The 14,812-nt window shown below is 35.6% G+C and overlaps 1 protein-coding gene across 5 annotated transcripts in view; it reads left to right on the forward strand.

Moving 5' to 3' along the window:
• RUNDC3B (RUN domain containing 3B) overlaps positions 1–14,812 on the forward strand; it is a 145,413-nt gene that overhangs the window by 85,532 nt on the left and 45,069 nt on the right. For all 5 annotated transcript variants that reach the window (XR_008662074.1, XM_055307285.1, XM_055307284.1 and 2 more), the window contains exons 7-8: positions 6,346–6,514; positions 7,435–7,592. Coding sequence is in view for 4 of the 5 variants with exons in the window: in XM_055307285.1 (XP_055163260.1) it covers positions 6,346–6,514; positions 7,435–7,592 (327 nt within the window). In the remaining variant the exon portion in view is untranslated. The remainder of the gene's footprint in view (positions 1–6,345; positions 6,515–7,434; positions 7,593–14,812) is intronic.

Genomic DNA, 14,812 nt, shown 5'->3' on the forward strand with positions numbered 1-14,812 from the left:
TGATATGTCATGGATTTTTCATGAGGATTAATGAGATAATGTACATGAAGTGTTTATATAGTTCCTTGGAGTCATTGTAGGTAGGTATTTATTTTCTTTCTTGTCCTTGCAAGGAACTTCCTTATTATCAGTCTTCTTTTTCTATTCTTTGAAGTTTTAAAATATTACTAATTTAATTTCATTAGTAGTCATATAATCATTCTGGTTTTCTATTGATTCAGGTTTAGTAGATTATATTTTATTAGAATTTAAATTTGTCATGTTCAGAGATTTCTTTTAATCTCTATCTCTTTTCATTTCTAGTTATCTTTTGCCTTATGTGTTCATAACCCTTTTTTTGCTTAATTTTTAAAATCATTCTTGCCAAAGTTTGTCAATTTTATAGGTTTTTTTCCAATTTTTTTAAAGATTTTATTTATTTGAGAGACAGAGAGAGAGCACGAGTGGAGGGAAGGAGCAGAAGGAGTAGCAGACTCTCCTGCTAAACAGGGACTCCGGGATCATTACCTGAGCCAAAGGCAGATGCTTAACCAACTGAGCCACCCAGACACCCCTGAAAAATAATTGATAAATATCACTGTATAAATTTAAGGACTACAGAATAAAAGTTTAATTCATATATATTGTGAAATGATTACCACAAAGGTTCAACTAACATCTGTCTTCTCATAAAGATACAATTAAAAAAAGGGAAAAAAATTATCCTTGTGATGAAAACCCTTAGGATTTATTCTCTTAAAAACCTTCCCATACTCATACAGCAGTGTTAGCTCCAGTCATCATGTTGTATATTACATCCCTAGTACTTATTTATCTTATGACTGGAAGTTTGAGCCTTTTGACCACCTTATTCTAGTTCCCCTTCCCTTTCTCCAATTCCTCCTCTCTCTTCCCTCTGCCTCTAGTAACCCCAAGCCTGATCTCTTTTTCTACTAGTTTGTGTGTGGGGTGTGTATGTGTGTGTGCATGTGTTTGTGTTTAGATTCTACTATATGAATGGAATCATATAGTATTTCTCTTTCTCTGCTTTATTCACTTAGCATAATACCTTCAAGGTCCATCCCTGTTGTTGCAAATGACAGAATTTTTCATATTCTGCTGTATGCATGTACCACATCTCCTCTATCCATTCATCTACTAATGGACCCTTAGGTTGTTTCCATGTCTCAGTTATGGTACATGATGCTGCTGTGAATGTAGGGTGTAGGTATCTTTTCAAGTTAGTGTTTTGTTTTCTTTGGATATATTCCCAGAAGTGGAATTTCTGGTAATATAGTAGTTCTATTTTTAGTTTTTGGAGGAAACTCCATACTGTTTTCCATAGTAGCTGTATCAAATTTACAATCCCACCAACTGTGCACAAGGGCTCCCTTTTCTCCACATCGACACTAGCATTTGTAGGTCTGCATTTATGCCAATGCCATTCTGTTTTGATTACTGTTGATTTGTAATGTATTTTGAAATCAGTAAGTGCAATGCCTCCAGCTCTATTCCTTCTCAGGATTACTTTGGCTGTTTGGTGTATGCTGTTCTATGCAGATTTTAAGATCGTTCTAGTTCTCTGAAAAATGCCATTGAATTTTGATAGGTATTGCATTGAATTGTAGGTTGCTTTAGGTAGCATGATCATTTTAACAAATTTAATTTTTATAATTCATGAGCAGAGAATGTCTTGAAGCTTATTTGTGCCTTAGTTTCTTTCATCGGTGTCTTACAGTTTTCAGTGTAGAGGGCTTTCACTTTCTTACATCTATTCTAAGGTATTTTATTCTTTTTGATGTAATTATAAATAGGATTGTTTTCTTAATTTTTTTGATAGTTTGTCATTAGTGTGTAGAAACACAGCTTATTTTGTATATTGATTTTATATTCTGCATCTTGACTAAGCTTGTTTATTCTAACAGTTTATTGATGGTGTCTTTAAGGATTTCTATATATAATATATTGTCATCTTCAAACTGTCAGTTTTACTTCTTCCTTTCCAATTAAAATGTCTGTTTATTTATTTTTCTTGACTAATTGCTCTGGTTAGGATTCCTAATTCTAGATTGAATAATGGTAGTGACATTGGGTATTCTTGTCTTCTGATCTTAGAGGTAAGCTTTCCAGCTTTTTACCATTGAGTATTTTAGCTGTGGGTTGGTCAGATATGGCCTTTATTATGTTGAGATATATCTGTTATACCCAGTTTATGGAGAATTTTTATGATCTTTTCTTTCTCAGTACTTAAATTTACTTCTTTTCTTATAAGTATGTAAGGCTACAAATATCCCTTCAAGTACTACTTTACTTTGGCTTTATAAACTTATAGAAGTTTGATAAACTGTTTTTTATTTTAGTTGTTTTAAGTAAAATTTCCATTATAATTTTTTGACCAAAGAATATTTGAAATGTAATTCTTAATTTTCACATATTTTCAGGGCTTTTTTTACAGTTGTGATTGGCTATATAATGATAGTTTCTTGAAATTTGTAGGGCTATATAATAATAGTTTCTTGAATTTGGCCTAGAATTGGTCAGTATTCTAATGACTGGGTACTATATTCATTAGACTGTGCTTGTTATGACTGTTCTGATACTCTGTATCCTTTATTATGATTTCTTATGCTTCATCTCTTTAATTGAGTTGATTACTTCTTTCATTGTCGTATCTGATTTTTCAGTTTTTTTCAGGTGGTAGTTTACATTTTTGCTTTTTGGTTTTTGAATCTAACTTAAAAAAGATACATCTAAGTTTTGAATTCTTAGATTTTCCTGAAATAATGAATTTTTTGTCAATATGTAGTAGCCATAAATATGTAGTAATTTTTTGTCCCTTAAAGTCCATTTTGTCTATTATAGAGTCCCACCAATTTTCTTTAGGTTAGCATTTTATAGTATATTTTAATCTTTTTTTAATCATATTTAATCTAACCTGACATGCCTTCTGTTGTATATCAGTTCAGAGACATTAATATATGAGAAACTGGTTTGGCAGCAGGTAAGATGTCATCAACTATAAGTTGTATCCTGATTTCAGATATGTTAATATATGAAAAAATGTACAGCAGGAATTTATGAAATAGAATGCTTTTCAACGTGTCCTTTTTTTAGGTATATCTTTTAAAAATAGTATTTAACTGGAATTTTGTATTTCCAGTGTAGTTAACATACCATTTTATGTTAGTTTCAAGTGTACAATATAGTGATTCAGCGGCTCCGTATATTAGTCAATGCTCATCAATATATACTTAACTGGAATTTAAAAATCTAGTCTAAAAGACTTTGTCTTCTTTTTTTAAATTTAAATTCAATTTAGTTAACATATAGCATATTATTAGTTTCAAGGGTAGAATTTAGTGATTCATCAGTTGCATGTAACACTCAGTCCTCATTAAACTGAAGTGAGGGCATCTGGGTGGCTCAGTGGTTGAGCATCTGCCTTTGGCTCAGGTCATGACCACGGGGTCCTGGGATCAAGTCCCACAACGGGCACCCCACAAGGAGCCTGCTTCCCTCTCTGCCTATGTCTCTGCCTCTCTGTGTGTGTCTCTCATGAATAAATAAGTAAAATCTTAAAAAAAAACTGAGGTGATTAGGACATTTACTGATACATTTGGATTGATATCTACTGTTGTACCCTTTGCCTTCTTTTTTTTTTTTTTTATTTTTTTATTTGCTTATGATAGTCACAGAGAGAGAGGCGCAGAGACACAGGCAGAGGGAGAAGCAGGCTCCATGCACCGGGAGCCCGATGTGGAATTCGATCCCGGGTCTCCAGGATCGCGCCCTGGGCCAAAGGCAGGCGCCAAACCGCTGCGCCACCCAGGGATCCCTGCCTTCTTTTTTTTAAGATTTATTTATTTATTTGAGAGAGAGAGAGAGCAGGAGTGGGGACAGAAGAATAAGGAGAGAGAGAATCTCAAACAGACTCCCTGCTGAGCTTGGAACCCAATGCAGGGCTTTATCCCATGACCCTGAGATCATGACCTGAGCCTGCATCAGGAGTCAGATGCTTAATTGACCAAGCCACTAGGTGCCTCTGTCTCTTTGCTTTCTATTCTACATTTTTGGCATTTCTTTTTCTACCCTTTCTCTATTTCTCCTTTTCTCTTTCTTTTCTTTTTGTATTGATTTTTTCCTCTCCTCCCATTTTATTTCTCTACTAGTGTATGAGTTACATACTATACTTCTCTTCTTGTTTTGGTACTCCATTGATTTTAATATGCATTTTTAAAAGTTAAAGTTAGTATCTTTACTACCTATTCATATAAATGAGGACTTTGTATAATTTTAACTCTAGTCATATCATTCTTGACATATGCTAATGTTATCCAGAATTGTAGGTCTCTCATTGATGTATTTTAAAATTCCACAAAGGAGGCATCATTGTTAGTGTTTCATGCTCTCAATATATATTAAGGTTTACTTATAAGCTTCAAATTTTCTTTGCTTACTGCTTCTTCTTGGATCATTTTCTTTTTCTTGGAATATGATCATTAGAAGTTCTTTTAGGAGAATTTATTGGTACAGCACTCAGGTTTTATTTTTCTGAATATGTACACTTATACTGCCCTATTTCTGGGAAGATAATTTTGCTGGATATGCTATTCTAGCATAGCAGTTATTTTTTCTAAGTATATTGAAAATCTTTAATAAATAATTATAATTTCTTCATATCTTTTATTAATTCCCTCTTCGGTTGTATCTGATTATTAGTACATCCATTTAATTTTTAATGTCAAATAGAATTTTTTTAGAAGTTCTGTTTGTCTGTTTTTTTCAGAGCTGTTTATCATCAGCCACTGCTTTATTTTTTCTAGATCACTAAAAACCATGGCTATGACAGGCAAATTTCCTTTGGTGTGTGTTTGTTTATTGATTTGTTTTCTAGATCATTAACTGAGAGCATCTCCTTGGAGATAGAGTCTTTCCTTATGGAGAGGTTTCTGATTCATATTTGCAACATACTTGGTCCCTAGATTCTGGAGCCCAACAAGTGCAAACACAGATCACAGAAAATGAAATATATATCTTTCTTTGATCCTTCTGATATTTTCTACCATTATATCTGTGTAAACCTATGAAATTATGATTTCTGACCTGGATTTGTTTTGAGTCATATTTTCTTGGTGTGCTTTCCATCTCTTTAATTGTTCTGTATTCATATGTATTTTGTAGGCAACTTGTTGTTTGTCCTTATTTACTTTAGAGAGCAATTGCATGTGAGCAGGGAGAGGGGCAGAGAGAAGAGGGAGAGGGAGAATCTCAAGCAGACTCCATGTTGAGCACAGAGCCCAATGGGGGCTTGATCCCATGACACATGAGATCATGACCTGAGCGAAAATCATAAGTTGGACACTTACCTGATTGAGCCACCCAGGCATTCGAGTCCTTATTTGTCTTAATTAAACTTAAAAATTAAGCTTTTACTGTTGAGTTTAACCCATTTAAGATTTTTGTAACTTATTTTGTATTAGGGATTATTCTGTCATCTTATTTTTTTGTTTTGAATATACTATATTTTCATATTTTGCTTCTTCATTTGATAGAGATTTTATTTAATACTTTTAAGATTTTACAGAATATTTGTATTGTTTTTGCTTATGTCAATATCTTGCTTATATTTTAAAATGTATTTTTCTGTTTCTCTTTAAATATAACACTTCCTCTTCTAAACCAGACATCCGTTTTACTGCACTTCTTCATTTAATTTCTTCTTCTTATTGTTTTCTCTTAACCTTATTTTGTCCTCCTGTATGGATAGCATTAAGAATTTTAGATATGGATTGTAAGCAGTGCTTCCTCTCTTCTAACTCTGCTGCTTCTTCTTTCCCCAGTGGAAAATGCTTAGAAGTGACTAGTTTTTCTGAACCTCTTATTGTCTTCTCTTTGCTAAAGCTGAGCTGACCTCAAACACTAACCTATTATATCTCACTGACATTAGGCTGGTAGTGCTGTTTGTCTGCACTGCAGTGGGTACTGGACAGGCAGTGATTCTACCTGAGACAGAAAGAACTCAGAAATTTCTTTCCAAAACATCTAGGTTTTCTGGTTCTCTTCTCTGGAAATCTTTTCTCTCTCCTCAGAACATTCTCACAGTTCTTGTGTTAATTCCTTATGTCTGTAAGCCTCAGCTGAACTTCTGTAACATCTCAAGGCTTGACTGTGTGAGAGGGAGTTGGCAGTCTATACTAGATTGTCATTTTTTTCAGGAAGCTAAAGTCTTCATAATATCATTACTATAATTGTATATGGAGTGCTAAATATTTTGGAGTTTGCTCACCAGTAGCTTAATAAATAGAGAAGTATTTCTTAATGGAGTAAAACATACTAACTTTATTTTTAAATGTTTAATCTTCCCAGTTCTGACAGTATCAGCAGTGATGAGGAAGAGCTGAGGACTTTGGGAAGCAGTGGTAGTGAAAGCAGCACTCCAGAAAATGTCGGGCCTCCTTTCATCATGGATGAGAATAGTTGGTTCAACAAGTGTAAGAGAGTTAAACAGAAGTATCAGCTAACCCTGGAACAGAAGGTATTTATCAGTTGCCAAAATTCATTTCATTTGATTCTTGTTACTGTCTTTGGACTGTCACTGCCAAAAGATCTCTTAGCTGAATGTAAGTGCTGACCCACTGCTTGTTTCCTTTCTGTTCTTGACTTGTCCTTGTCTTGATGAAAAATCAGGCAAAGTCTTAAAAGAGGCTTTTGTTTGTTCATCTTCTTCTAATTTTATGTTTTAATATAAAAATTAGCCATTTAGGGGCACCTGGTTGGCTCAGTGAAGCATCTGACTCTTGATTTCAGCTTGAGTACATGATCTCATGGTTGTGGAATTGAGCTCCACGTTGGGCTCCATGTTGAGCATGAGCCTGCTTAAGATTCTCTCTCTCCCTGTCTCTCTCTGTCCCTCTCGCCCTCTAGAAACTTTTCAATTAAATTAAAAATAAGTCCTTTGTTCTTCTGTATGTGGTTTCAGTTATATGTTTGGGATTTTAGCCTTTATTAGGAGGATAAAGATAAAGCAGTTAAATATGAAACAAAAGAATTCTATATTAATATCATTCAACATAGACCTTAAAGCAAAAGCATTATTAAGACTAAAGAAATACATTGCCTTTAAAAAAAAAAAAAAAGAAACTGTTCACCAGGAATATATAACATGGTGGAGATGAGTAAAATGGGTAAAGGGGTTCAAAAGGTGCAAACTTCCAGTTTACCCACCTCCAGTAAACATATCTTACTGAACTTCAGGGAATGGCTTTAAGGATGGGAAATACACATTAAATTTTATATTCATTTAAAATGATGATCTTTTTACTATTTCATCAGTAATAATTTGAGATTATTTCATTATGATATGGAAAGAATAGCAATTAACCTACTCAGTATTTATCTTCAAAATATACATTAGAATTTTGCAGTTGCTTTATCTTGTTGATACTGTATTTTCAGGGTTATCTTGAAGAACTCTTACGACTTCGAGAGAACCAGCTGTCTGAATCTGTCTCGCAGAATAAGATACTACTTCAGAGGATCGAAGATTCTGATCTGGCCCATAAATTGGAAAAGGAACAATTAGAATATATAATTGTGGAGCTTCAAGATCAGCTGTAAGTGAGATCCTTTTAGGAAAATCTTGGCAGTATGTAGACATAAGAAAATGTCATGTTTTGACATAGGATTCAAATTCCAAGAAGTCTGGTTTCTTGCTGTTAAGTTCTTTTTCACTTATTCTTTTTTAAAAGTTTACTTTTCCTTTTCTCATTATAAAAGTAATCCATTCTCATTACAGATATTTTACAAAATATAGAAAGAAAATAAAAATTATCTTCAGTTGTGTACTACCCAGAGTTAACTTCTATAACTTGATGTATATTCTTTCAAATGCGTATACATAATTTAAAAAGTATTTAGTTAGTTATTGACTGAATGACTGATTGATTCAAAAGATGGTATATAAGACCAGTATCACTCAAAGTACAATGATGATGCAATGTTTGTTACCATGTGTGCCAGAATATCACTTAGCACCATTCAGTATAGCTTTTTTCCATAGCAGATTTGGGTTTTGTTTGTTTTTGTTTTGTTTTGTTTTTTACTGAAGAAAGGTATGTATTGATCTACGCTCTGGTATAAGCTCCATAATTTGTCACTATTTAAAGCCCTTGTATTAATCATACCATTTTGTGAAACTTGATTTTATCAATTAATTGTTTATGGTGAAAATTTCCCGCATTAATATTTATTTAATCTTAAAGGATAATTTTAAAAGTTTTTATTTTGAAATAATTTCAGAATTTTAGAGAAGTTGCAAGGGTAGTGCAAAGAATTTCTATAGGCTGTTTCTTAGTTTTGCCAATTCTCAACACATCGCCACATTTGGTCATAATTCTCTCCCTCTTGCATACATCACAACTCTTTACCCCATAATACTTCATTTGTGTCTTTCCTCAGGACAAACATAATCTCTTATATAATCATAGATCATCTATCAGTGTAAGAAATTTAAATCAGGGTAATACTTTCATATTATCCATACTCATTTCAATTTCATTAATTGTCCAGTAATGTCTCCTATTACAGCTTTTGTTTTTCTGGTACAGTATCCAGTCCAGAATCATGTTTTGCATTTGGTGGTTTGTTTCTTTACTTACCTTTAACTTAGAACAGTTTCTCACTCTTTGTCTTGTATGAGATTGGTATTTCCGAAGAATGCAAGCTGGTAATTTTATAGAATGTCCCTCAGTTCGAATTGGTTTGCTTTTCCTTGTGATTAGAATGAGTTTATCCATTTGTGTTTGGAATATAAGTGGTGTGTGCATAAGTGTTGTGGATATCATATCCAGAGGTCTATGGAGTCTGTTGGCCTTTTATTACAGAGATTTAATTTTAATCATTTGGTTAAGGTGTTTTTTTCTCTATATAGTTATTGTGGTTCCTTTTGTGATTAACAAGTAATTTCCAAGGAGATCCTTTGAGACCTAGTAAACATGAAAGATGACTTCTTTAAGTAAAAAAAGCTTTTATTAATAAACATAAAACTTCAATATTTTCTAGGAATTTGTATCTTGATGAAAAGAATTATGTACACATACTATTTCTTATTTTTTCCTAATATTTTACTGAGAGCGTCCTATGGAGTATCACTCATTGAGTAGATTAATACCTTCCAAAACTCTGGTTCTGTAAGCAGGGAGAAAAATATCAAGAGCCAAACAATAGAGATTTCTAGTTACTTATTTATTATTAAAAGAGTAAGAAGATAATTAAATTTTTCTTTTGCTGTTGATACTGGTAGTTTGTTTCAGTGTTTTTAACTTAAAAAATAATTGTAAAATCAGTTTTTATTTTATCAAAGAGATATTTTCATTTGAAAACTAAAATGTATCACATTTATTATACTTCTAATAATTTAAAGGAAAAGACTCAAACTTCTTAGTTTTAGAATCTGAGTTACAGTTTTAGAATACTTTTACGATAGAAGAGTGTCATTGATAGAGTTTTCTTAGTGCCGCTAAGGATGTTTTAACTAAATATTACCAGAGCAAAAAAGAAATACTGAAGGCCACCCATCAGAATTAGGCTATTTTCTTGAGTTTAGGGTCACAGATTTACTTTCATATAACATGGCTACACTCTTAGCCAGGTTAGTTGGTGTCTTACAAGATGCCTTTGTAAAAACACACACACACACACACACACACACACACACACACACACACACACAAGGATACTGAAGAAGAGTAAGATATATTCCTTTGAGAATCTTCACAGTTCTCACTACATTAACTGGATCATATGTAAGGTACAGAATACTCTGGGTACTTTTGTGACTATAAGGAAAGTGAACATTTTTTTCCTTATTTCCTTGCTGAGATTTTTTTATCAGCAGTTATAAAGGCCTGCAAGAAGTGCTGGACACTGGAATTCTCTTTGTTAATCCTGAGATTGTAGTAGGGGCCCTGAGAAGATTAAAATTTATTAGGCATAAAGGAAAAGGTGAGGAGAGGAGTATTAAATGGATTATGAAGCATGTAATATTTGCTTTCACATTATGTTAATTATCTTTTCTTGGTTGATTTAAATCCTTTGCCCCTTACCTTATTCTTTTTATGTATTTCTCAGTCCTTAGATGTATTTTTGAGTAACTGTTAAAGGATGCTTTAATTTGTCTTTGAATACTCATAAAATGTGGACATCCTATAGTTTTGGCAATAGAGTATAGGTGAGCATGGTATACTAGAGGAGCATTCTAAAGCTTTCTTGCGAATATGGACTATGTTCAGATACTGGCTTTATATTTGCCTATTATGAGCTCAATCTTAATTAATGTCTTGGGGCCTGTATCTCCTTATCTGTAAACTGGAGATAATACTTCCTTATGGATTATCATGAGTATTAAATGCCATCATGTATAATATAGTTAGAACAAAGAAACATTCAAAGATCATTCCTCTGTTTTGGTCTATAAAAGGTATGAAAGGTTATTTAAGGTATAAAAACCTTAAAAATCTCCTTAATAGATACACTTGGATAAATGGTAAATTTTATTTTTTTATTTTTTTTATTTTTTTATTTTTTAAAGGGTAAATTTTAAATGTTTTACTTTATTATGCCTAAATGCTACAGGTCAAACAAATGAGTTTGGACTTTGAATCATTCTTTGGAAAGTCTCTCATGAGATTATGAAATATATTGTTTATGGCCTTATAAAAAAACTTACTGTCTTATTATTTATGCTATTTGGTGGCATTTTTGAGTTCAGTTTTATTCAGTAAACATTTATTTAAATGTATTATTCTGTGCTTCAGAGTACCCAGAACACAGAGAATAAGACATACTCTTTTTACAAGGAGCTCATAAGTTAATGAAGAGGATAGATTGACGTTATTGGTCACCTTGTTAACTGAAGAATACCATACATGGGAGGAAAGCTTTGTCCTTACCATCTTGTACAAATGATTCTTTGTAAAACACTAATTGCAAACCTTAGGATGAGAGAGCCTAAGAACAATATGTAAAACCTAAATACCTTTGTCATGATTAATACCAGTAAAATTTATAAAAAGGAGTTTTTGCATGTTAGCTGATGCAGATTTTCTATTTATGGTGTGAAAGCCTATAGGAATAGGAAGATGTCCTGTAAGACTCCCTTGTGAAGGAACTGAAGAGTCTAGCTAACAAGTAAAAAATCATGTATTGTTAAAACTATGCCATCATTTAGTTCAACAGCCAGGTTTGTGTAGTTCACGGTGAACAGTGATAGAGTGATCTGTCAGCCTGCAGACTGTAAGTCAGTGATGCTGTGCCATTTTGCTTCATAAATTTTAGGGTGAGTGGTACAGATCCTAACAAGAGAGTGCAATGATGTCATCGTGGCCCAGTTAATACTGGACAAATTATGATGATTGTTGATTATATATTTTTTGGCAGGTAGCAATTGTTATTAAGTTAGTAAATTAAGGGGGGAGGGGCAAGATGGCGGAAGAGTAGGGTCCCCAAATCACCTGTCCCCACCAAATTACCTAGATAACCTTCAAATCATCCTGAAAATCTACGAATTCGGCCTGAGATTTAAAGAGAGAACAGCTGGAATGCTACAGTGAGAAGAGTTCGCACTTCTATCAAGGTAGGAAGACGGGGAAAAAGAAATAAAGAAACAAAAGGCCTCCAAGGGGGAGGGGCCCCGCGAGGAGCCGGGCTGAGGCCGGGGCGAGTGTCCCCAGGACAGGAGAGCCCCGTCCCGGAGGAGCAGGAGCTGCACCAACCTTCCCGGGCGGGCGGAAAGGGGCTCGCAGGGAATTAGAGCAGGACCCAGGAGAGCGGGGATGCCCTTGGGCTCCCGGGGACACTAACAGACACCTGCGCCCCGGGGGAGTGCACCGAGCTCCCTAAGGGCTGCAGCGCGCACGGCGAGGCCGGAGCAGCTCGGAGGGGCTCGGGTGGCGGCTCGCGGAGGGGACTGCGCGGCCGGGAGCGCAAATCCAACAGCGCAGGCCCCGGGAACACTGGGCGCCGGGACACAGCCCAGGATCCGGCCTACCCCGGGACAGGCAGAGGCCGGGAGGGCCCAGGACAGCAAGGACGCTCCTGCCCCAAGCTGAGCAGATCAGCGGCCCTGTCCCCAGGGCATCCAGGCCCTGCAGACAGAGAGCTCCGGAGTTACTGCGGGAGCTGACTCCAGGGCTCCAGAGCTGGCCCCGCCACTGCGGTTGTTCCTCCTGGGGCCTCACGGGGTAAACAACCGCCACTGAGCCCTGCACCAACACCTGAAAATCAGCAGAGTAGGCAGAGTAGCTCCCCCAAGTGCTAACACCTGAAAATCAGCACAACAGGCCCCTCCCCCAGACGACCAGCTAGATGGACCAGTTCCAGGGGAAGTGGTTTTTTTTTTTTTTGCTTTTTGATTTCTGTTTGCTTCCCCCACCCTTTTTTTACTTTCTTTCTTTTTCTTCTCTTTTTTCGTTTTTTTCTTCCTTTTTTCTTTTTTCTTTTTCTCTTTTCTTTCCTTCTTTCTCTCCTCTCTTTTTCTCCTTTTCCCAATACAACTTGTTTTTGGCCACTCTGCACTGAGAAAAATGACTAGAAGGAAAACCTCACCTCAAAAGAAAGAATCAGAAATAGTCCTCTCTCCCACAGAGTTACAAAATCTGGATTACACTTCAATGTCAGAAAGCCGATTCAGAAGCACTATTATACAGCTACTGGTGGCTCTAGAAAAAAGCATAAAGGACTCAAGAGACTTCATGACTGTAGAATTTAGATCTAATCAGGCAGAAATTAAAAATTAATTGAATGAGATGTAATCCAAACTAGAAGTCCTAACAACGAGAGTTAACGAGGTGGAAGAACGAATGAGTGACATAGAAGACAAGTTGATGGCAAAGAGGGAAACAGGAAAAAAGAGACAAACAATTAAAAGACTGTGAGGATAGATTAAGGGAAATAAACGACAGCCTGAGGAAGAAAAACCTACATTTAATTGGGGTTCCCTAGGGCGCTGAAAGGGACAGAGGCCCAGAATATGTATTTGAACAAATCATAGCTGAAAACTTTCCTAATCTGGGAAGGGAAACAGGCATTCAGATCCAGGAAATAGAGATCCCCCCCTAAAATCAATAAAAACCATTCAACACCTCGACATTTAATAGTTAAGCTTGCAAATTCCAAAGATAAAGAGAAGATCCTTAAAGCAGCAAGAGACAAGAAATCCCTGACCTTTATGGGGAGGAGTATTAGGGTAACAGCAGACCTCTCCACAGAGACCTGGCAGGCCAGAAAGGGCTGGCAGGATATATTCAGGGTCCTAAATGAGAAGAACATGCAACCGAGAATACTTTATCCAGCAAGGCTCTCATTCAAAATGAGGGAGAGATAAAGAGCTTCCAAGACAGGCAGGAACTGAAAGAATATGTGACCTCCAAACCAGCTTTGCAAGAAATTTTAAGGGGGACTCTTAAAATTCCCCTTAAAGAAGAAGTTCAGTGGAACAATCCACAAAAACAAGGACTGAATAGATATCATGATGACACTAAACTCATATCTTTCAATAGTAACTCTGAACGTGAACGGGCGTAATGACCCCATTAAAAGGCGCAGGGTTTCAGACTGGATAAAAAAGCAGGACCCATCTATTTGCTGTCTACAGAGACTCATTTTAGACAGAAGGACACCTACAGCCTGAAAATAAAAGGTTGGAGAACCATTTACCATTCAAATGGTCCTCAAAAGAAAGCAGGGGTAGCCATCCTTATATCAGATTAACTAAAATTTACCCTGAGACTGTAGTGAGAGATGAAGAGGGACACTATATCATACTTAAAGGATCTATCAGACAAGAGGACTTAACAATCTTCAATATATATGCCCCGAATGTGGGAGCTGCCAAATATTTAAATCAATTAATAACCAAATTGAAGAAATACTTAGATAATAATACACTTATACTTGGTGACTTCAATCTAGCTCTTTCTATACTTGATAGGTCTTCTAAGCACAACATCTCCAAAGAAACGAGAGCTTTAAATGATACACTGGACCAGATGGATTTCACAGATACCTACAGAACTTTACATCCAAACTCAATTGAATACACATTCTTCTCAAGTGCACATGGAACTTTCTCCAGAATAGACCGCATACTAGGTCACAAATCAGGTCTGAACCGATACCAAAAGATTGGGATCGTCCTCTGCGTATTCTCAGACCATAATGCCTTGAAATTAGAACTAAATCACAACAAGAAGTTTGGAAGGACCTCAAACACGTGGAGGTTAAGGACCATCCTGTTAAAAGATGAAAGGGTCAACCAGGAAATTAAGGAAGAATTAAAAAGATTCATGGAAACTAATGAGAATGAAGATACAACTGTTCAAAATCTTTGGGATGCAGCAAAAGCAGTCCTGAGGGGGAAATACATCGCAATACAAGCATCCATTCAAAAACTGGAAAGAACTCAAATACAAAAGCTAACCTTACACATAAAGGAGCTAGAGAAAAAACAGCAAATAGACCCTACACCCAGCAGAAGAAGAGAGTTAATTAAGATTCAAGCAGAACTCAATGAAATCGATACCAGAAGAACTGTGGAACAGATCAACAAAACCAGGAGTTGGTTCTTTGAAAGAATTAATAAGATAGATAAACCATTAGCCAGCCTTATTGAAAAGAAGAGAGAGAAGACTCAAATTAATAAAATCATGAATGAGAAAGGAGAGATCACTACCAACACCAAGGAAATACAAACGATTTTAAAAACATATTATGAACAGCTCTACGCCAATAAATTAGGCAATCTAGAAGAAATGGACGCATTCCTGGAAAGCCACAA

Source organism: Nyctereutes procyonoides, unplaced genomic scaffold, assembly GCF_905146905.1.
Source record: "Nyctereutes procyonoides isolate TBG_1078 unplaced genomic scaffold, NYPRO_anot_genome, whole genome shotgun sequence".
Taxonomy (NCBI): Eukaryota; Metazoa; Chordata; class Mammalia; order Carnivora; family Canidae; genus Nyctereutes; species Nyctereutes procyonoides.